The sequence below is a fragment of the Nerophis lumbriciformis genome, linkage group LG12 (assembly GCF_033978685.3).
Source record: "Nerophis lumbriciformis linkage group LG12, RoL_Nlum_v2.1, whole genome shotgun sequence".
In the NCBI taxonomy this organism is placed as follows: Eukaryota; Metazoa; Chordata; class Actinopteri; order Syngnathiformes; family Syngnathidae; genus Nerophis; species Nerophis lumbriciformis.
In genome coordinates, this window is record NC_084559.2 from 2,257,501 (window position 1) to 2,282,511 (window position 25,011).

The following is a 25,011-nucleotide window of genomic DNA, read 5'->3' on the forward strand; positions in this document are numbered from 1 at the left end:
ATATTATATACATATATATATACATACATACATACATATATATATATATATATATATATATATATATATATATATATATATATATATATATATATATATATATATATATATAGGGGGGGGGGTTACCCACATATGCGGTCCTCTCCAAGGTTTCTCATAGTCATTCACATCGACGTCCCACTGGGGTGAGTTTTTCCTTGCCCTTATGTGGGCTTTGTACCGAGGATGTCGTTGTGGCTTGTGCAGCCCTTTGAGACACTTGTGATTTAGGGCTATATAAATAAAGATTGATTGATTGATTTATATATATATATATATATATATATATATATATATATATATATCAGTGACGTGCGGTGAGGCACTGACTTCATCACAGTCAGATTTACAAACATGAACCCTAAAGAGTATCTTATTCACCATTTGATTGGCAGCAGTTAACGGGTTATGTTTAAAAGCTCATACCAGCATTCGTCCCTGCTTGGCACTCAGCATCAAGGCTTGGAATTGGGGGTTAAATCACCAAAAATTATTCCCGGGCGCGGCGCCGCTGCTGCCCACTGCTCTCCTCACCTCCCAGGGGGGTGATCAAGGGGATGGGTCAAATGCAGAGGACAAATTTCACTACACCTAGTGTGTGTGTGACAATCATTGGTACTTTAACTAAACTTTAACTTTACACATACAAACTGTAGCACACAAAAAAAGCACATTTAATTAAAAAAACGTTATTATGGTCTTACCTTTACTTATAAGTGCGGGAACAGTGGTGTTGGTGTTGGAGGAGTTGTGAATGAATGAAATATGAAATCCATGCTGTAGTCTGTAGGTGTACCTAATGTTGTGTCCCTGCAGTCGTTCACGGCTCCTCCAACGCGAGCATTGTTGTTTTTGCACTTTTTGGCTTCTTGTTAAGTGACTTTTTTTTGGGTGGATTCGGTCTTGCACGTGGAGGGTTTGGGTGTGGGCTTTGGTTGGTGTGGCGCTCCCGTCGGGGGGTGCATTAACCGGCACCAGGAGGCGGGATTACTGCGAGCCTCACACAGTGCGTCTTCGCAGCAGTTTTATGATCGCTCAGCACAAGAAATACGTTACACACATACAGTTGTTGACAAAATACACTGTACATTATATACCTCAGCTAACTAAACTATGGAAATATATAATATAGTTCATATAGCAATACGGTCACACTGCACAGCAGACCAGCAGTTGGCCGAGTCATTGCGCAATCCATGTTGAGGCACTGAATGACGTGCCTCATCTGGCTGCTGTTCACCACACCGTCTCTTCTCAGTATTTGAACGGCAAATGTGAAAATTCAGCGATTTTGAATAAAAATAATCTAAAACTGGTGAAGTTAAATGGAAAATAACTTTATAGTATAATCACTGGATACATATAACAATTTAAATAATTGTTTTTCTTTTTACATTTTTTTTCTTTCCAGTACTGTACTACTATATGAGTACCTATTTTCTATTGTTTCATTGAAAATAAAACAGCAAAGTCCATTTGGCTGTCATCTGTTTTAATTATGAGACACAATTGTGTCCAAATCATGATTTATTTCATGCTTGAAGTAAGAAATTATTACTTTGAAAAAGCAGTTTTATACTTGTGAGTGTTGATGACACAGCTTTGCAACACTTGATATTCTAGTTTCAAGCATGTTTTACTCAATATAGGTCATACAAGCTGTAATATCTTACTAAAAACCCTTAAAACAAGTAAAACACTCTAACATAAAATCTGCCTAGTGAGAATAATTATCTTATCAGACAGAAAATAAGCAAATATCACCCTTATTTGAGATATTTCATCTTACTTAGATTTCAGTTTTTGCAGTGTATTCCACTCCTTCTGCTTGTCCTATTTCTTTCCCTTCCTCACAATTATACTGTATGAATTCCAGCTTTTTTTATCAGTTCACCTGCTTGTTCTCTTTCATTGAAGTGATTTACAAGCTCTGTGCATTGGCAGCTCCACACCATCCCTGTGCCCTTCTGATCATGCACACTCTATTTATTAGCACCGAGAGGTTATCACCGACTGTCAAAGTGACAGACGCAGCTTTATCATCCCTCTGGGCTTTTTGTAAAAAATGTGTTTGCTTTTACCACAATTTTTTTTATACAGTTTCTTACCATACCTGTTCTGTTGCCTTGCATGTGCTGTGGTGGAAATAATGTCCGCATTTATTAATATACAAAACCCAAAACCAGTGGCACGTTGTGTAAATGGTAAATAAAAACAGAATACAATGATTTGCTAATCCTTTTCAACCTATATTCAATTGAATAGACTGCAAAGACAAGATACTTAACATTGCAACTGGAAAACTATGTTATTTTTTGCAAATATTAGCTCATTTGGAATTTGATGCATGCAACATCTTTGAAAAAATACTGATAAAGTTGAGGAATGCTCATCAAACACTTATTTGGAACATCCCACAGGTGAACAGGCTAATTGGGAACAGGTGGGTGCCATGATTGGGTATAAAAGTAGATTCCATGAAATGCTCAGTCAGTCACAAACAAGGATGGGGCGAGGTACACCACTTCGTCAACAAATGCGTGAGCAAATTATTGAACAGTTTAAGAACAACATTTCTCAATTAGCAATTGCAAGGAATTTAGGGATTTCACCATATATGGTCTGTATTGTCATCAAAGGGTTCAGAGAATCTGGAGAAATCACTGCATGTAAGCAGCTAGGCCCGTGACCTTCGATCCCTCAGGCGTTACTCCCATAAAAAAAGCGACATCGGTGTGTAAAGGATATCACCTAGAGATGCGCGGTTTGCGGGCACAACCGCGGAGTCCGCGGATTATCCGCGGATCGGGCGGATGAAATTAAAAAAAATAAGATTTTATCCGCGCGCGGGTCGGGTCGGGCGGATTAATTAGATTTTTTTTTTTTTTTTTTTTTTTTTTCGGGGGGCAGTTAAACCAATTCGGAAATATATATACATAGTTAAATGTTGTTACCCACATACGAAAAACAAGCAGGCACCTGCTGCATATGCCACAACAGAAGAAAAAAAAAGACAAGAGATGGACACTTTTACGGAGCGGAGAAGGGACGCCTCGCCGGGGTCCGGGACCGAGGCCCCTTCCCCCGAGAGGGCCCCACCGGGAGCCGTAGCTGAGGCGATCCGCGAGAAGGGCCCGACACACGTCCAGGGTCACTACCGCGCCCACCGCACCGACACCCCGCCTCGTCCGCCTTCGCCGCGGCCGGCGTCACGCGCAGCAGGTAAGCAGCTTACCTGCCCGCCAACCCCGTGGCCGGGGGCTCGTAACATGGGTCACTCCGCCCGCGCAGCTTACCTGCCCGCCACCCCTGTTGCCGGGGGCGCGTAACAGGGGTCACTCCGCGCGCAGTGCGCTCACGAAAGGGGTGGGGCTCACCCTGGTTTATATAGAGAGCAGGACGGTGGCCATGGAAGTCGGAACCCGCTAAGGAGTGTGTAACAACCCACCTGCCGAATCAACTAGCCCTGAAAATGGATGGCGCTGGAGCGTGGGCCCATACCTGGCCGTCGCCGGCAGCGAGACGCGCTTGGAGGTGCGCTCAGCGCGGCTCCCATATGATTGCGCACTGGTGTGCGTCTGGGTCGTGACAGCGTGGCACGCGAAAGTCTGTGCTGCATTGGATCAGTCTCCTTTCTTTAACAGGCAAAAGCTTTATAACCTCACCATACCTGCCAACTTTTGAAATCAGAAAAACCTAGTAGCCAGGGTCCAAGGGCCGCAGGCCCCGGTAGGTCCAGGACAAAGTCCTGGTGGAGGGTTCAGGGCTTCGCCCCCCGACGCAAAATGATTATTAGCATTCAGACAGGTTAAAATGTTGCTAAAACCATCACTTTTCTATCAGTCACAGTGACTTTTCAAAACAAAAATATTACAGCAAAAATCATATGGGTTGATTGACATGTTTATTCTGTAAGCTAACTTCAATAGTTTGAAATTATTTTGACAGTTAATGCCAGTTATCCTGTCAACCTTTCACAAGACTTCAATTTGTTAATTGAAAGTATAAACAGTATAAACACTTTTTACAGTAAACAAATGGTAAAACAGTACTAAACAATTCCATTAAAAAAAAAATTGGTGTCATTATTAACTTTCTGTCCAAGCTTGTATAATCTACTGCCTTGTTCAATTGTAAAAAATATTCTGTGCCTAAAATTCACATTTCTATCACAATTATCATACTGTAAACATGGTAAGCTAACTTCATTAAAATTAATAGTCCTGTCAATAGCATGGAATTACAATTCAAATGTAGTTTTTTTTTGTAAGCCTTTCAAAAGAATTCAAAATATGAAAAATTAATTAAAATTAATTTAAGCCATCAGACACTTGAAAAGTGGCACATCACATCTCTAATGTAATATTTGAACTTTTCAACAGAAATAGCACTGCAAAAATATTAAGGACATACTTCTGTATTATGGTAGTTATGCTGTCAACATTTAACAAGATTTCTTTAACTTGGACTTGAAAGCATAAATAGTATAAACACTTTTAACAGTATGTCGTGCTGTGAAATACAGCCGACAGGATTGCGCACCAAACACGAAGCAAGACCAAAGCGCACGCGCGCATGGTGCAGGAGAACAAAGGACTTCTTTCATTTAAGGTTTGTGATAAACCATCAAATTCATTCGTTAAAAGGACTCTATAGTTATATAAAGCGAATTTTTCTGGACATTATCATGCAAGAAAAGTTTATTTTTGGGACCGCGATCACCGCGTAATGATTTTTAAAGGTTGCATTACAAATATTTAACTGTCCCATGTGATCAGCCAGTGCGATTGGAAATCCATGCTCAATTATTGCCTCCGTAAATAAAACTTCGGGCGGATGGCGGGCGGGTGCAGTTCTGATCAAACGTTACATCGGGTGGATGGCGGATGGTTGACGACTTTCTGACGCGGTTGCGGATGAAATAAATTGCCTATCCGCGCATCTCTAGTAACTACAGTTCTAATGTGTTATAATGTGTTTTTGAGGGAGGACACACAAGTAGCGCCAAATCTATTTGTGGCGGTACACATTTATTTGATCTTGGCCGCCACTTGTCTTAAATGGGATGGTAAAAACTAGAGATGTTATCGGCCGATAAATGCTTTAAAATGTAATATTGGAAATTATCGGTATCGGTTTCAACCTCCCGATTTTCCCGGGAGACTCACGAATTTCAGTGCCCCTCCCAAAAATCTCCCGGGGCAACCATTCTTCCGATTTCCACCCGGACAAGATTATTGGGGGTCTTTAGCGTCCTCTACAACCTGCACTGCAAAAACTGAAATCTAAGTAAGATGAAATATCTCAAATAAGGGTGATATTTGCTTATTTTCTGTCTGATAAGATCATTCTTCTCACTAAGCAGATTGTATGTTAGTGTTTTACTTGTTTTAAGTGTTTTGGTCCTAAATGATCTCAGTAAGATATTACAGCTTGTTGCTGAGATTTGATGACCTATATTGAGTAAAACATGCTTGAAACTAGAATATCAAGTGTTGCAAAGCTGTGTCATCAACACTCACAAGTATAAAACTACTTTTTTAAAGTAATCATTTCTTATTTCAAGCATGGAAAAAAAAATTTTTTAACATGTGACATTTCAAACAAATTTGAACAGAAATAGTTCATGCACATTCAGATAAAATCTTCCAAATTACAATTAAAAAAAATTTGCCCCGGGGCCGCGCTGTATATATGCGCACTAATTGACTGAAAGAGCACGCACTTGGCGCGATGATGTCATGTTATCCATGGAAAAATGCATTTTTAGACAATATGATTTGCCTGAGCGGCTAGGAGACCCCGAGAGTAACAAGCGCTTGCCTTGTTGCCTTTCCATTAAGAACAATAAATTACTTTTTAGTATAAGTTTGCTGGTTTCAACAAATGTAATGCCGAGCATATATCATTATGTCAAGATAATGGCACTAGCATTTACTTCATTTAAGAATATTTTTCAACATATTGAGCAAAAATGTTTTTTATTTTTTTCTACCAAGAAAAGTGCACTTATTAGTGAGAATATACTTATTTTAAGGTATTTTTGGGTTATTTGAGGTTAGCTAATTTGACTTGTTTTGGAAAGTCTTGACAAGCCAAATTTTCTTGTTCCATTGGCAGATAATTTTGCTTAGTTCGAATAAAATACCACAAATGTTTGTATATTTAGGGACCGCAATGTCCCTTTGGGACAGAGGACCCTATTGTATTTTGTGCGTTTTATTATTATTATTATTCCGCCGCCTCTTTGAGCTGTAATTTGACCCCCTTAACATGCTTCAAAACTCACCATATTTGACAAAAACATCAGGACTGGCGAAAATTGCCATCTAACCAAAAAACCAAACCCCAAAACTCAAAATTGCACTCTAGCGCCCCCTAGGAAAAACACAGACAAAACTGCTTGTAACTTCCGGTAGAAATGTCGTAGAGACATGAAACAAAAACCTCTATGTAGGTCTGACTTAGACCTACATTTCATACATTGACATCCTTCAGCAAAAATCAACAGGAATTCCCCTTTCAAAACAAACATTTACTAAAAACAGTCATTTTGCCTCTTTGAGCTGTAATTTGACCCTCTTAACATGCTTCAAAACTCACCAAACTGGACACACACATCGGGACTGGCAAAAATTGCGATCTAATAAAAAACACAACCCCAAAACTCAAAATTGCGCTCTAGCGCCCCCTAAGAAGAAAACTCAGACAAAACTGCCTGTAACTTCCAGTAGAAATGTCTAAGAGACATGAAACAAAAACCTCTATGTAGGTCTCACTTAGACCTACATTTCATATAATGACAACCCCCAGCAAAAATCAACAGGAAGTTTGCAATTCCCCCTTCAAAACAAAGGTTTTGTAAAAAACGATCACCTTTTTTCAAACATTATCTCCTCTGAGCGCGTTTGTCGTGTCGGCTTCAAACTAGCACAGGAGAGAGATTGAACCCTTCTGATTAAAAGTTGACCAAAGAGTTTTAATTACTGCTCCGGTTTGGATTTTATGTGCCGTCAAAGTCGGTCCCGTCCATCGCTGCTTGCAGCTTTAATTTTTTTCTTGTTTTTGATCACTGACTTTTTGCAGTGTGTTGTCACGTCCACTTTTCCTCCATTACAAACAGCGTGCCGGTTCAGTCACATAATATATGCGGCTTTTACACACACATAAGTGAATGCAAAGCATACTTGATCAACAGCCATACAGATCACACTGAGGGTGGCCGTAAAAACAAGTTTAACACTGTTACAAACAGTGTTGGGTTAGTTACTGAAAACCAGTAACTTGTTACAGTTACTAGTTACTTTATTTCAAAAGTAACTCAGTTACTAACTCAGTTATTTAAACCAAAAAGTAATGCGTTACTGTGAAAAGTAACTATTTAGTTACTTATATTTTTTTTTAAGGCCCCATTTAATGCCCTTTTAGCCTTCATTTTAGTACTGTTATTGCACTGGAGAATAATACAATATGTTGATCAACTTGACATGCATTTGCATCACTGAACTCTGCTAAGCAATGTGCTCTACATACAACACACAAAGACAAAGATATGTTTTAAAGGGCCAATTTGTTTCAGACCAGAACAAATTGACAAAACTATTTTAAATAGCTGCAACTTAACATACATAAGTAACAAACAGCATAATAACAACATAGCTGTAAAACAAGAAAGGCACACACTACATACATAAAGCCTAACCAGGCGTTTTTTTTATCTCAAGGAATTGTGAAATAAAATCATGTCTGAAGCCCAGAACACTCTACACATTTCCCCACTTAGTTTAGAGAAAAGGAAATATTAGCCTGGCCCACTAGCATCCCTCTTTAGGTTTGTGAACTTTATAGTCTAAACATTTAGAGTGATGTGATAATCAAACACTCTAAAAGTCTAAAATGAAAGAGTATATAAGAGAATTGACAGAGTGTGTGTACCTTCAGTGTGCAGTGCCTCATTAAAATCCAGCCGCTGTTGGAGGTGGAGGTGAAGTGTGTGTCTCTTTACTAGCTTCGTCGAAGCATGTTGTTTTTGTAGCTGTTTCAGCATATTTGAAACTTACATTCAACTAAAATGTTCTTTTCTTTGTGGTCGATAAAAGAAACGTACTGAAAATATCTCCATTTTAAGAAACTCGGCTTCGGGGTTCGCCATGACGTCTTGATAGTAGACACAGACACGCCCCCTCCCACACACACACACACGTACACACAGACAGCGCGCGGCGCGCCTCTTTTTTGTCGCCTCTTCAGCAGCGCTGCAACACTCAGATCTTCTCAGTTTCTAGCCGATACTACATAAAAAATAACGCAAAATAACGCAGTAACGCATCATGTAGTAACGGTAACTGAGTTACTGAATATAAAAAATAACGCGTTAGATTACTAGTTACCGCCGATAGTAACGGCGTTACTTTGTAACGCGTTAGTCCCAACACTGGTTACAAATATGCGCCACACTGTGAACCCACACCAAACAAGAATGACAAACACATTCCGGGAGAACATCCGCACCGTAACACAACATAAACACAACAGAACAAATACCCAGAAACCCTTGCAGCACTAACTCTTCCGGGGCACTACAATATACACCCCCCCGCTATCACCAAACAGTACAGTACATATTCCGTACAATTGACCACTAGATGGTAACATCCGAATAAGTTTTTCAACTTGTTTAAGTCGGGGTCCACGTTAATCAATTCATGGTAAAGTTACATTGTTTATTAATGCATCCAGCGGGGCATCACAACAAAATTAGGCATAATAATGTGTTAATTCCACGACTGTGTATATAGGTATCGGTTAATATTGGAATCTGTAATTAAGAGTTGGACAATATCGGATATGGGCAAAAAAGCCATTATCGGACATCTCTAGTAAAAACTGTAAATGTTAGTATTTTAAGGTATAGCTGTTTAAATGTGACTGAATACCAGCTCGTGCAGTGTTTCAGATAAACTAGTATTTGTTTGAGTTTGAGTTTGAGTTTATTTCGAACATGCAAGCATACAACATGATACATCACAATCTCCAGTTTCTCTTTTCAACATGTTCGAAAAGGAGTAGGAAGAAGCAGAGCTTATTTAGTCCTACCCCTTTTCTTTTACATAACAGTTGCTAAAACTTTTGTTCACTTCCTGTTCTCAATTTATTCACAATATACTCCATAAGTAATCACAATAAAATAAGTAAATAAATAATAATTGGTGAAGTAAGTTACATTTCATATGTTGAAATAAGTAAGATTATTTTGTGAGTGAAAGAATGAAAGAATGGATGAGTTAAATAAATTCAGAATGTTTATCATGGTTCTTCTTCTTTATACTTTGTAAACACTTTAAGTTTGAAGAGTTTCTTGAAGTGGATCATATTAGTACATTGTTTGATTGCTTTGCTTAATCCATTCCATCATTTAATTCCACATACTGATATACTGAAGGTCTTAAGTGTTGTACGTGCATACAAATGTTTTAAATTACATTTCTCCCTAAGATTATATTTCTCCTCTTTTTTTGAGAAGAATTGTTGTATATTCTTGGGTAGCAGGTTATAGTTTGCTTTGTGTATCATTTTAGCTGTTTGCAAATTCACTATGTCGTAGAATTTCAGAATCTTTGATTCAATAAATAAAGGATTTGTGTGTTCTCTATATCCAACATTATGTATTATTCTTACTGATCTTTTTTGTAACACTGTTAATGAAAGAAGTGTACTTTTGTAATTATTTCCCCATATTTCTACACAGTAACTCAGATATGGTAACACTAGTAAGCAGTAGAGAATATGAAGTGATTTTTTGTCTAGAACATGTTTTGCTTTATTCATTATTGACGTGTTTCTTGCTACTTTATGTTGTATATTTTTTTACGTGAGATTTCCAGTTCAATTTATCATCAATCATTATACCTAGAAATTTGGTTTCATTTACTCTTTCAATTTCTATTCCGTCTATTTGTATTTGTGTTTGACTTTCTCTTCTACTGTTACCAAATAGCATTATTTTAGTTTTACTGAGATTCAACGATAGTCTGTTTTTGTCAAACCATCTTTTTAATGTGTTAATTTCTTCTGTTATTATTTGTAGTATCTTCTGTGTGTTCTCTCCTGAACAAAACGCTGTTGTATCATCCGCAAATAATACTAACTTTAAATCTTTTGTAACTTTACAAATGTCATTTATATATAGATTGAATAATTTAGGTCCTAGTATTGATCCCTGAGGTACACCACAGGATATATTTAGCGTTGTAGAGGTGTGTTCGCCTACCTTCACGTATTGTTTCCTGTTCATTAGATAACTTCTTATCCAGTTTAAGACTAACCCTCTGATGCCATATCGTTCTAGTTTTTTGATTAAAATATTGTGATTAATTGTGTCAAATGCTTTAGTTAGATCCATAAAAACTGCTGCCGCACATTTTTTATTATATTTTTTTATTACATTTGTGGGGAAATGTTGGTCCATTATATTAGCCAGTGCCAAACTGGATGTCCCAGTTATATAGATGAGGCGTAAAGTGAGGAGGCGTGTAATGGAGTGCTGTAAAGAGAGCAGCGGCCTGACAAATGGAGCCCATAGTGACTCTTTAAGTGTCAGCAAGAGCTTCCAGATAGATAACCTCTGCTCTGCTCAGCTTCCAGCATCACACAGCCATTAAGGTCATTTTCACAATACGCTTCTCTTAATCTCTGACTTTTCCTCCTTTTTTCTCTCTCGTTCTGTTCTCGTCCTCCCTAAGCCACACTCCGGTACCGGACCTGTCTTGCTGGCCGGGTACGAGGATGGATCTCTGCTGTTGTGGGACATAACCCAGAAGTCCAAGTTGAGTCAAACCAAAGCTCACAGCGAGCCTCTCATGTGCCTGACCTTCGACCCCGAAGTACTGAGAGGCATATCGGGATCTTCGGAGAACCAGCTCTCCTCGTGGATCCTGGACGGGCAGAACAGCTTGCAGGTTGGTGGACAATAAAATTGTCAGTAGATAAAAACCTAAATATTTAATTTAAAGTCAAAGGTCAATTTTTTTTTTTTTTTTAAACATTTGTTTATTTTTGAGACAAAGTTATCAGAAATACAATACAATATAAATCAGTATGTGGAATTAAATGATGGAATGGATTAAGCAAAGCAATCAAACAATGTACTAATATGATCCACTTCAAGAAACTATTCATAATTAAAGGCCTACTGAGACCCTCTACTACCGACCACGCAGTCTGATAGTTTATATATCAATGATGAAATCTTAACATTGCAACACATGCCAATAGCTTACTAAAGTGCAATTTTAAATTTCGCGCCGAAATATCCTGCTGAAAACGTCTCGGTATGATGACGTCACGGATTGTAGAGGACATTTTGGGACAGCATGGTGGCCAGCAGTGTTGGGTTAGTTACTGAAAACCAGTAACTAGTTACAGTTACTAGTTACTTTATTTCAAAAGTAACTCAGTTACTAACTCAGTTGCTTACACCAAAAAGTAATGCGTTACTGTGAAAAGTAACTATTTAGTTACTTCTTTTTTTCTTCTTTTTTTTTAAAGCTCCCATTAATGCCCTTGTAGCCTTCATTTCAGTACTGTTATTGCACTGGAGAATAATACAATCTGTTGATCAACTTGACATACATTTTTATTTTCCTTTTAACATAATTAATGAAAAACAGTGCAACATAAAAAGGCATTCCTCCTTTCTTTAAACTTGGACCAATGACCATGAATAAAAAACAAGTTAAAGTGCAACATAAGAAGGCACATCATCTTCCTTGAAACATAAAGCCTGACATCTGGAGTGATGCTGCTGTCTTCCACACTTGGAGCCATGGATTGTAGAATCCTTGTTTTCAGTGGCAGGATCATTGACACAGATGGTGAAGTTTCAGTGCTCAGTAGAGATGGAACACTTTTGAGAGGTTTAAGCACCTGGAGGACCTCATCTGCCACTCTCACATCATCATCAGACAGGGTGACATTTGTCTTCAGGGTGTTGTGGGTCAATGCAGAGTATATAGCTGCCTGCTGCTCCAACATATCATAAGTGGAGTTCCACCTCGTTGGGACATCATGTATGAGCAGGCAGCTTTAGCATTTCTTGCTTTGTCTTAAGCACATGAGCAGCTGTTGTGCTTGGGTGGAAGTAAGAAACCTTCCTGATCCTCCCAAAGAGGCGCTCCATCCTATTGACTGAGATTCCCTTCTGTGATGCCAAATTCACTACATGTGCAAAGCACCTATCTGTGGTCCCAGTCCTGCCTCATTCTCTGTAATTATTTGATTTTTGGCATTATCACGTGTGACTGGGATATCTTTATCTTCCAGTCCTCCACTGCTTGTGTCAGTACCTGCGCAAGGTGACTCTCGTCGAGGGGGCGTGTCTTCTCATCTCCCAGTCTGCTGTGATGAAGTGAGCGCTTATAGTTCCGCTGGACGTCCACCCGTCTGTCATGAGCGCAACAGATGATGCTCGGGATAGTTCATCCACAACTTTTTTCTTCTCCTGCTCATAAAGATCTGGGACAATCTTATTGCTGAAGTGGGTGCGCGACGGGATGTTGTAACGTGGTTCAAGCACGTTCAGCATGTGTTTAAAACCCTCGTTTTGCACAACCGAGTCTGCTCTTATAAACACACCGATTCAATGGCGGGGGCGTTCAAGCTCCTCCGTTACTCCGCTCGCCATGACCACGCTGTGTGTGGACTAAACGTGCCAACAACTTTTTTTCCCCACACCCACACACACATAGACCGCGCCTCTTTTCTTCTCTCCGGCTTGTGACAGAGGAAGATTCAGAAGAACGACACCGCAGCGCTTCTGTTTCTACCCGATACTACATCAAAAGTAACGTAAAATAACGCAGTAACGCATCATGTAGTAACGGTAACTAAATTACTGAATGAAAAAAAATAACGCGTTAGATTACTAGTTACCGCCGAAACTAACGGCGTTACAGTAACGCGTTTCTTTGTAACGCGTTAGTCCCAACACTGGTGGCCAGCTATTAAGTCGTCTGTTTTCATCGCAAAATTCCACAGTATTCTGGACATCTGTGTTGGTGAATCCTTTGCAATTTGTTCAATGAACAATGGAGACAGCAAAGAAGAAAGCTGTAGGTGGGAAGCGGTGTATTGCGGCCGGCATGCAGCAACACAAACACGGCCGGTGTTTCATTGTTTACATTCCCGGAAGATGACAGTCAAGCTTTACCATTGGCCTGTGGAGAACTGGGACAACAGAGACTCTTACCAGGAGGACTTTGAGTTGGATGCGCAGACGCGGTACCGTGAGTACGCATGCAGCTGCGACTTCCAAACATTTGATCGCTTGCCCGTACGTGCGTGCCGCTATGTGCATGTCACGTACGTAACTTTGGGGAAATATATGTGCTGTATGAACTTTGGGGAGGTGAACGGTACTTTGGGCTGTGGGATTGAGTGTGTTGTGCAGGTGTTTGAGTTGTATTTGCGGGTTATATGGATTTGTTATGCGGGATTAATTTGTGGCATATTAAATATAAGCCTGGTTGTGTTGTGGCTAATAGAGTATATATATGTCTTGTCTTTATTTACTGTTTTAGTCATTCCCAGCTGAATATCAGGTCCCACCCGCCTCTCACAGCATCTTCCCTATCTGAATCGCTCCCACTGCCCTCTAGTCCTTCACTCTCACTTTCCTCATCCACGAATCTTTCATCCTCGCTCAAATTAATGGGGAAATTGTCGCTTTCTCGGTCCGAATCGCTCTCGCAGCTGGTGGCCATGATTGTAAACAATGTGCAGATGTGAGGAGCTCCACAACCTGTGACGTCACGCTACTCGTCTGCTACTTCCGGTACAGGCAAGGCTTTTTTTATCAGCGACCAAAAGTTGCGAACTTTATCGTCGATGTTCTCTACTAAATCCTCTCAGCAAAAATATGGCAATATCGCGAAATGATCAAGTATGACACATAGAATGGACCTGCTATCCCCGTTTAAATAAGAAAATCGCATTTCAGTAGGCCTTTAAAGTGTTTACAAAGTACAAAGAAGAAGAACCATGATAAACATTCTGAATGTATTTCTTACATCCATTCTTTCATTCTCAAAATAATCTTACTTGTCTCATCATATGAAATATGACTTACCGTATTTTTCGGAGTATAAGTCGCACCGGCCGAAAATGCATAATAAAGAAGGAAAAAAACATATATAAGTCGCACTGGAGTATAAGTCGCATTTTTGGGGGAAATGTATTTGATAAAAGCCAACAGCAAGAATAGACATTTGAAAGGCAATTTAAAATAAATAAAGAATAGTGAACAACAGGCTGAATAAGTGTACGTTATATGAGGCATAAATAACCAACTGGTATGTTAACGTAACATATTATGGTAAGAGTCATTCAAATAACTATAACATATAGAACATGCTATACGTTTACCAAACAATCTGTCACTCCTAATCGCTAAATCCCATGAAATCTTATACGTCTAGTCTCTTACGTGAATGAGATAAATAATATTATTTGATTTTCTACGCTAATGTGTTAATAATTTCACACATAAGTGGCTCCTGAGTATAAGTCGCACCTCCGGCCAAACTATGAAAAAAACTGCGACTTATAGTCCGAAAAATACAGTAGATGTTTACATTAGTTACATCATAGAGCAGTAGCATCAATTTGGAATTCCTTGATTCGATTACACTCAACACTCAAACATCTCTACTTCACATATGTTTATTATGATTGTATTCAAGTACAGTGGCTTGAAAAAGTATTTACCGTATTTTCCGGACTATAAGGCGCACTTAAAATCCTTTTTTCCCCCCTCAAAACTCGACAGTGCGTACGTTTGGTTGAGCTTACCTACCTCGAAGCTATTTTATTTGGCACATGGTGTAATAATAAGTGTGGGCAGTAGATGGCAGTCAAACATAAGAGATACGTGTAGACTGCACTACGTTGGCAATATGACTCAAGTACCGTATTTTTCGGAGCATAAGTCGCTCCGGAGTATAAGTCGCACCGGCCGAAAATGCATAATAAAGAAGGAAAAAAAACATATAATAGTCGCACTGGAGTATAAGTCGCATTTTTTGGGGAAATGTATTTGATAAAAGCCAACACCAAGAATAGACATTTGAAAGGCAATTTAAAATAAATAAAGAATAGTGAACAACAGGCTGAATAAGTGTACGTTATATGAGGCATAAATAACCAACTGGTATGTTAACGTAACATATTATGGTAAGAGTCACTCAAATAACTAGAACAAAAAGAACATGCTTAAAATGATACATTTTCATAGGTACGGAAGTAGCAGGTAGCATCTTTTTTTTCACAATGCACTTCTGCCATGACCCGCCCCCACCAAATTTTTATTGGTTGACGTGTGTGTGTGTGACGATTGCTGATATACGTCTAGTCTCTTACGTGAATGAGATAGATAATATTATTTGTTAATAATTTCACACATAAGTCGCTCCAGAGTATAAATCGCACCCGCGGCCAAACTATGAAAAAAACTGCGATTTATAATCCGAAAAATACGGTACGTCACCAATTATTATTTATTTATTTTTGTTGTGATTACTTATGGAGTATATTGTGAATAAATTGAGAACGGGAAGTGAACAAAAGTTTTAGCAACTGTTATGTTAAAAAGAAGGGGTAGGATTAAATAAGCTCTGCTTCTTCCTACTCCTTTTCGAACATGTTGAAAAGAGAAACTGGAAATTGTGATGCATCATGTTGTATGCTTGCATGTTCCAAATAAACTCAAACATTCTTAATTTTCCCCCACCCAAACAAAAATCAATCAAACAAATACAGGCAAATATTGATATAAAGCCACAGACCACTGCACTTCGGAATGGCTCCAACATGGTGCAGCAATACACAAAAGCAAACAAAAGGCTCATCAATCATCCACGTCTCAATCAGCAATGTAACTTTACCATGAATTGATTAACGTGGACCCCGACTTAAACAAGTTGAAAAACTTATTGGGGTGTTACCATTTAGTGGTCAATTGTACAGAATATGTACTGTACTGTGCAATCTACTAATACAAGTTTCAATCAATCAATCAAAAACAAGGTTTTCCAAAATAAGAGAACAACTTCAACTCCAGTTATGGAAAAAAATGCCAACATGGCACTGCCATATTTATTATTGAAGTCACAAAGTGCATTGTTTTTTTTAACATGCCTCAAAACAGCAGCTTGGAATTTGGGACATGCTCTCCTTGAGATAATCCTGATACCCACTACAACTATGAGAAATACTATACTTTGACTTTCACAAAGTGCATTATTTTTTATTTGTTTTAAACATGCCTCAAAACAACAGCTACAAAAACAATGAAGGCACCCAGCTTCAGTCTAGACCAGGGGTCGGCAACCCAGAATGGTGAAAGAGCCATATTAGACCAAAAATACAAAAACAAATTTGTCTGGAGCCGCAAAAAATTAAAAGCCATATTACATACGGATAGTGTGTCATGAGATATAAATTGAATTAAGAGGACTTAAAGGAAACTAAATGAGCTCAAATATAGCTACGAATGAGGCATAATGATGCAATATGTACATATAGCTAGCCTAAATAGCATGTTAGCATCGATTAGCTTGCAGTCATGCAGTGACCAAATATGTCTGATTAGCACTCCACACAAGTCAATAACATCAACAGAACTCACCTTTCATGCACAACGTTAAAAGTTTGGTGGACAAAATGAGACAGAAAAAGAAGTGGCATAAAACACGTCCTAGAAAGTCGGAGAAAGTTATACATGTAAACAAACTACGGTGAGTTCAAGGACCGTCAAAATTAGTAGGACAAAACGGCGCTCGCCAAATACTCGAATCAGTGAAGCATGTTTAATATAAACAGTGTGCTTTGTAACAATTAGGGAGGCTTGTGTCATGTTTGCCCTCCTACAGAAACCATAATAAAACAAAAAAATAGATTTTTTTCCCCTCATCTTTTTCTATTTTTCATACATTTTTTAAAAAGCTCCAGAGAGCCAATAGGGCGGCGCTAAAGAGCCGCATGCGGCTCTAGAGCCGCGGGTTGCCGACCCCTGGTCTAGAGTATACTAGAGCATACTTGCCAACCTTGAGACCTCCGAATTCGGGGGGTGAGGGGGAGGGTGTATTGTAGCGTCCCGGAAGAGTTAGTGCTGCAAGGGGTTCTGGGTATTTGTTCTGTTGTGTTTTTGTTGTGTTACGGTGCGGATGTTCTCCCGAAATGTGTTTGTCATTCTTGTTCGGTGTGGTTTCACAGTGTGGCGCATATTTGTAACAGTGTTAAAGTTGTTTGTACGGCCACCCTCAGGGTGACCTGTATAGCTGTTGACCAAGTATGCATGGCATTAACTCATGTGTGTGTAAAAGCCGCATATATTATGTGACTGGGTCGGCACGCTGTTTGTATGGAGGAAAAGAGGACGTGACGACAGGTTGTAGAAGACGCTGAAGGCAGTGCCTTTAAGGCACGCCCCCAATAATGTAGTCCGGGTGGAAATCGGGAGGATGGTTGCCCCCGGAGATTTTTGGGAGGGGCACTGGAATTCGGGAGTCTCCCGGGAAAATCGGGAGGCTGAAACCGATACCGATAATTTCCGATATTACATTTTAAAGCATTTATCGATATTATCGGACATCTCTACTTTTCAACTTGTATTAAATTGAATAGACTGCAAAGACAAGATACTTAATGTTCGTATAATGCTGACAATAACATCCTTTATCAGCAATAATTTGAGGGACAATATATCGTCCGGCAAAATTTGTTATTGGCCGAGGTAGGGATGTCCCGATCCGATATAAAATTGCGTATCGGCAAGGCATGGGAAAATGCCGATCCAGATCCAGTTTAAAAAAAAAAACTCCGGTCCGTGTTTTCCAACGCACCGATTTAAATAATACATTCCACTTTTCTGCTGCTCCGTAATTTCCGTTCCGCATTTTCCAGCACACCTTCAACACATCCACAGGTCTGTGGATTCTCACGCAGTTGCTTTTAGCTGCTGGCATTACACGACAGGCTCTTCTCACTCTTTCCTGTGTCTCCCTCTCACAGACAGCAAGTGCACCTTCTTACACACGTCACATACTGTCACGTCATACGTCACATACGTATACGCCCTCCTTGAGCAGAGAGGTAGCAGCATGGCTAACGTCAGCTGTGATGCTAGCGCAGCCGTGCGAGCAATGCTCCCTCTAAGGTGCTCGCCTGTGCAATTGCGCACTGTTTAAGCGTCCTCTGCGCATAGCAAATCTATGCCACGCACAAAATCAAATAAAAAAATAAGCGCATAACAATTTTCGACACACGGACACGACAGAGAAAACAGTTTTCGTCATCATTGTTCAAATATTGTGACGTCTGTCGAGACGCTTATCTCCATTCGGTGCCACACGTCCACACCATCAAAATGCCGAGGCAAAAATTTCCACATCAACGCCGTATGAAAAAATTAGTGATTTTTTTTAGTTGTGATTTCCTTCTCTGCGTGAAAGTTTAAAAGTAGCATATATTAATGCAGTATGAAGAAGAATGTTTTAATGTAGACATGCAAGCCTTGAAAGAACATTTTGAAAATCAAGACTACATTTGCTGCAAATGGGTGCATTTCTACCCTATATTTTAACTTTAGATTTATTCTCATATCAAACTCTTTTGGCTGTCTTTTTGACACTTACATCCGGCGCCCCCCTCCACACCCTGGATTATAAATAATGTAAATAATTCAATGTGATCATCTTGTGTGATGACTGTATTATGATGATAGTATATATCTGATAGTATATATCTGTATCATGACCCCGACTTAAACAAGTTAAAAAACTTATTGGGGTGTTACCATTTAGTGGTCAATTGTACGGAATATGTACTTCACTGTGCAATCTACTAATAAAAGTCTCAATCAATCAATCAAAACACATAGAATCATCATACTGCTGTGATTATATGCATCAAGTGTTCATTCAAGGCTGAGGCAAAATATCGAGATATATATTGTGTATCGCAATATGGCCTTAAAATATCGCAATATTAAAAAAAGGCCATATCGCCCAGCCCTAGTTCAATGATGCCATTTCTGTTTGTCATGTATAATTTTGTCTATTTTGTGTTTATCCTTGAATAAACAGGTCAGTTTCTTGTTACCAACCATTGTGTATTATTCAAACTCCCCTAATTCAGCTGGCTAGTTGTTATCAAGAGTACTAAAACCCTTTTCAACATGATTCTGACAACTAAGTAGGCTAAATAACTTTAAACTTTAATACATGCTCGGATAGGCCAGTATCGGTCAGTATCGGTATCGGATCGGAAGTGCAAAAACCTGGATCGGGACATCCCTAGGCCGAGGCCTAGTGTCCTAATGAAAGATGATTAGTCAAAAAAAACGGTACAAATATTACACTTGCATAGATAGCGGGAGAGAAGTATTGCCTTTTGCAAATAAACAGGAGCCAAATGGTAAGAGCTTGAGGAGGTTCTTGGCCGTAAATCAGTTGCTGGCCACACAGCATTGGTGTGGCCGGGGGCCAAGTGCTGGAGAGGTCACTATGGATATGTCACTCAGGACTCCCAACACCGCCCACATAAACTTTAAAATATACTCGCCTGTTACCCTTGGATAATATTGTTAGAATGCCACCTAATATAAAAAGATAACAGGATAAAAATGATCACTTTGCAGTAATACCAAATTCCTTTCCACCCACAGTACCTCATTTAGCAGTTAAAATAAACGTTGAATATTATTTTGTACTGAGGGTAAACTGCCCTTTTCCAGTACATGCGGATACTTTCTCACAGAAGCCCCCTTATTTCACCAATACCTGTGCAAATGCTTGAGCGTGGAACCCATAATTCATTTTGCATAACCGTCAACGCCTTAGAAGTCTTAGTGCCTCATTAGAAGCCATGTTTTCCCTGATTTCATAAGCAAACGGGAACGCTCCCATTTTCAAGCCGACCTCCATGAACCGGAGACGCTGAGGAACCTGGAGATGATGTTGCACACACTGCAAAAAGTCAGTGTTCAAAAACAAGAAAAATTAAAGCTGCAAGCAGCATTGGTCGGGCCCGCGTATTTGGCAGGTGCTAGTCCTAAGTGTCCCAATACTTATATCCAGTTTTAGTCCTAAATTTCCCAATACTTTTGTCAAGTTGTAGTCCTAAGTGTCCCAATACTTTTGTCCAGTGTAGGTGTCCCAATACTTTTGTCCAGTTGTATTCCTAAGTGTCCCAATTCTTATGTCCAGTTTTCGTCCTAAGTGTCCCAATACTTTTGTCAAGTTATAGTCCCAAGTGTCCCAATACTTTTGTCAAGTTTTAATCCTAAGTGTCCCAATACATTTGTCCAGTGTAGGTGTCCCAATACTTTTTTCCAGTGGTAGTCCGAAGTGTCCCAATACTTTTGTCCAGTTGTAGTCCTAAGTGTCCCAATACTTTTGTCAAGTTTAGGCGTAAGTGTCCCAATACTTTTGTCCAGTGTAAGTGTCCCAAGACTTTTGTCCAGTGGTAGTCCTAAGTGTCCCAATACTTTTGTCAAGTTGTAGTCCCAAGTGTCCCAATACTTTTTTAAAGTGGTAGTCCGAAGTGTCCCAATACTTTTGTCCAGTTGTAGTCCTAAGTGTCCCAATACTTTTGTCAAGTTTAGGCGTAAGTGTCCCAATACTTTTGTCCAGTGTAAGTGTCCCAAGACTTTTGTCCAGTGGTAGTCCTAAGTGTCCCAATACTTTTGTCAAGTTGTAGTCCCAAGTGTCCCAATACTTTTGTTCAGTGGTATTCCTAAGTGTCCCAATAATTTTTTCCAGTGTAAGTGTCCCAATACTTTTGTTCAGTTTTCGTCATAAGTGTCCCAATACTTTTGTCTACTTTTAGTCCGAATTGTCCCAATACTTTTGTCTAGTGTACCTACCTTGTCTGCATTGTGTGGGCACGCTGGTGCTTCATGCTTTTAAGCGGCCATCTTAAAAAAACAGCAGCGTAGCAGCATCAGCGCAGCGGGTCTTTGAAGGGTCATAAAATCAAAACCGGAGCAGGTATCAAAACTCTTTCGCCAACTTTTAATCAGAAGGGTTCAATCTCTCTCCTGTGTTAGTTTGAAGCCGAAACAACAAACGCACTCAGAGGAGATAATGTTTGAAGAAAGGTGACCGGTTTTTACAAAAATTTTGTTTTGAAGGGGGAATAGCAAACTTCCTGTTGATTTTTGCTAGGGGTTGTCAATTTATGAAATGTAGGTCTAAGTGAGACCTACATAGAGGTTTCATGTCTCTCCGACCTTCCCAGTGGGAGTTACAGGCAGTTTTGTCATTTTTTTCTTCCGAGGAGCAGTTTTTTCTGCGTTTAATTCAAAAATTGCGCTAGAGCGCAATTTTGAGATTTGGGGTTAGGTTTTTTTATTAGATCGCAATTTTTGCCAGTCCTGATGTGTGTGTTCAGTTCGGTGAGTTTTGAAGCATGTTAAGGGGGTCAAATTACAGCTCAAAGAGGCAAAAGTGACTGTTTTTAGTACATTTTTGTCTTGAAGGGGGAATTGCCAACTTCCTGTTGATTTTTGCCCGAGGAAATTAATTAATGAAAAGTAGGGCTAAGTGAGCCAAGTCAGGTTTTTGTTTCATGTCTCTACAACATTCGTACTGGGAGTTATAAGCAGTTTTCTTTCTAGGGGGCGCTAGAGCGCAATTTTGAGTTTTGGGGTTCGTTTTTTTTATTAAAAGACAATTTTCGCAGGTCCTGATGTGTGGGTCAAATATGGTGAGTTTTGAAGCATGTTAAGTGGGTCAAATTAGTGCTCAAAGAGGCGGCGGAATAATAATAAAACCTTAGAAAAACAATAGGTCCTTATGTCCCATTGTAAAAGGACTCCCGTTGGGATTCCTTTTACAATGGGCCATGCGGGCCCTAAAAATACAAAAATTAGGGTTATTTTACTTGAACTAAGCAAAATTATCTGCCAATATAACAAGAAAATTTGGCTTGTCAAGACTTTCCAAAACAAGTAAAATTAGCTAACCTCGATGAACCCAAAAATACCTTAAAATAAGTATATTCTCACTAATAACTAGTGCACTACTATATGAGTGCGTATTTTCTATTGTTTCATTGAAAATAAAACAGCAAAGTCCATTTGGCTGTCATCTGTTTTAATTATGACACACAATTGTGTCAAAGTCATGAATTTTTTTTTTCATGCTTGAAATAAGAAATGATGACTTTAAAAAAGTAGTTTTATACTTGTGAGTGTTGATGACACAGCTTTGCAACACTTGATATTCTAGTTTCAAGCATGTTTTACTCAATATAGGTCATCAAATCTCAGCTACAAGCTGTAATATCTTACTGAGATCATTTAGGACAGGGGTCGGCAACCCGCGGCTCCGGAGCCACATGCGGCTCTTTGATCACTCTGATGCGGCTCAGCAGCTTACTTGCTGAACCCCCCCAATTTTCCCGTGAGACTTCCGGATTTCAGTGCCTCTCGCAGAAAACTCCCGGGATTAATATTCACCGATTTTCACCCTTACGGCTATAATAAGGGCGTGCCATGATGGTACAACATTTGGCGCCCTCTACAATCTGTATTATTAACAGCGTGCCAGCCCAACACTTGTTATACAATATACATCTTCTACTTGCAAACATACGTGACAGCAAGGCATACTTTGTCAACAGCCACACAGGTTACACTGACGGTGGTCATATAAAACAACTTTAACACTCTTACTAATAATGCGCCACACTTTGAACCAAAACCAAACAAGAATGACAAACACATTTCGGGAGAACATCTGCACCGTAACACGACAGGACAAATACCCAGAATCCCATGCAGCCCTAACTCTTCCGGGATACATTATACACCCCCCCCCCCTCTCTGTGAGTCGGTTGAGGTGGGCCGGGTTTGGTAGCGGGGGGTGTATAATGTATCCCGGAAGAGTTAGGGCTGCATGGGATTCTGGGTATTTGTCCTGTTGTGTTTATGTTGTGTTACGGTGCAGATGTTCTCCCGAAATTTGTTTGTCATTCTTGTTTGGTGTGGGTTCACAGTGTGGCGCATTATTAGTAAGAGTGTTAAAGTTGTTTTTTTTTATACCGCCACCGTCAGTGTGACCTGTGTGGTTGTTGACCAAGTATGCCTTGCTGTCACCTACTGAGCGAGCAAGCGGAAGCCCCATACAACGTGTGGCTGGTCAGGCACGCTGGCTGTAGTGGGTGCTATATGCTGTACCATCACGGCACGCATGACGCTGAGCCATTCATTTAAAACCCGCGTGCCGCACCAGCTTTCAAATTCCACATAAAGGTGTGGGCAGCGTGTCTGAGACCCCTGGTTTATACATAGCACAAAGCAAAAAAAAAAACTTTGTATGCAGTGTTATTTCATTTAAAATTTCCAAAAAAATTTGCGGCTCCCATTGTTTTCTATAATTTGTGAAACTGGTCAAAATGGCTCTTTGACTGGTAAAGGTTGCCGACCCGATTTAGGACCAAAACACTTAAAACAAGTAAAACACTCTAACATAAAATCTGCTTAGTGAGAAGAAATATCTTATCAGATAAACAAATATCACCCTTATTTGAGATATTTAATCTTACTTAGATTTCAGTTTTTGCAGTGCACTCCGGCACCGTCAGTGTTGTGTTGGTTTCCATTGTTTTCACAAATGTATGCTTGAATTAGAAAGATTTGCAAAACCTTATTTTTGTTTTACCCTTGAAATGTGTCGAAAGAGAAAATCGCTATTGTGTATTTGATTCGATAAACTGAAAATGATGTTCAAGCAGCAACATTTTGATTCAGTATTGTAATACAGGAGGATGACAGGGAAAAAACACACTAAGCGCAAAAATCATCCAACAGGGGCTTTTAAATTACCCCTAAGTGCAGCTCAGTGTGACATCCAGACAGCAAAGCCCGGTTCTTCCCACAAAAGTATTTTGTGTGGCGATAGTTCGAGGGTGGGCAGAGGGGGGAACTGCTGGGTGGCGTACTCGGGCCCCAGGTCCTGACAGATGACCCTTGAGAGGTAATAAAAATATCAAAACCTCAGAGGCCCCTTAACCAAACAAAAAACACATCTGCAGTAAAGGGAACAGTAGACACAGTGGGAAGCTGCAATAAAGGTTGAGGAGGTCGTAAGCACCGCAGTATCCCACTCCTCACAAATTACCGCTTCAACATGGCCCAGCTTTATGGGGCTGGCTGACAGGGACTGATCGATGGAGCTGCTTTGGAAATCGAGAGGAAACTAAATGAGACACAACACAGCGCAGTTGTGATTTAGTGAAGCTTTGTTGGAGTGACCTTATCAAGGCCCGCTGAAGTAGATATCTGCAGGAATGGTGGTTAATGTAATACACATGGCTCTCAAGTGCCCTTATCTGCTGTATGGCCTAGCCTCCCTAGAAATGAAGCATATTCTGCAACAAACACACACACAATGTACTGTACATGTTTACTTTTGCCAAGAAGCTATTTACACTGCAAAAAGTCAGTGTTCACAAACAAGGAAAAAAAAAATACAAAAATGAGGGGTATTTTATTTGAACTAAGCAAAATTAAGAAAATGTGGCTTGTCAAGACTTTGCAAAACAAGTAAAATTAAAGCTGCAAGCAGCGATGGACGGGACCGACTTTGACGTCACATAAAATCCAAATCGGAGCAGTAATTAAAACTCTTTCGTCAACTTTTAATCTGAAGGGTTCAATCTCTTTCCTGTGCTAGTTTGAAGCCGACACGACAAACGCGCTCAGAGGAGATAATGTTTGAAAAAAGGTGACCGGTTTTTACAAAACTTTTGTTTTGAAGGGGGAATTGCAAACTTACCTGTTGATTTTTGCTGGGGGTTGTCAATATATGAAATGTAGGTCTAAGTGAGACCTACATAGAGGTTTTTGTTTCATGTCTCTAAGACATTCCTACTGGAAGTTACAGGCAGTTTTGTCTGAGTTTTCTTCCTAGG

The 25,011-nt window shown here is 39.7% G+C and overlaps 1 protein-coding gene across 1 annotated transcript in view; it reads left to right on the forward strand.

Moving 5' to 3' along the window:
- Positions 1 to 25,011, forward strand: part of LOC140679211 (guanine nucleotide-binding protein subunit beta-like protein 1) — a 95,507-nt gene that overhangs the window by 45,404 nt on the left and 25,092 nt on the right. Inside the window, exon 6 of the mRNA XM_072914193.1 lies at positions 10,782 to 10,997. Within this exon, the coding sequence (XP_072770294.1) occupies positions 10,782 to 10,997 (216 nt within the window). The remainder of the gene's footprint in view (positions 1 to 10,781; positions 10,998 to 25,011) is intronic.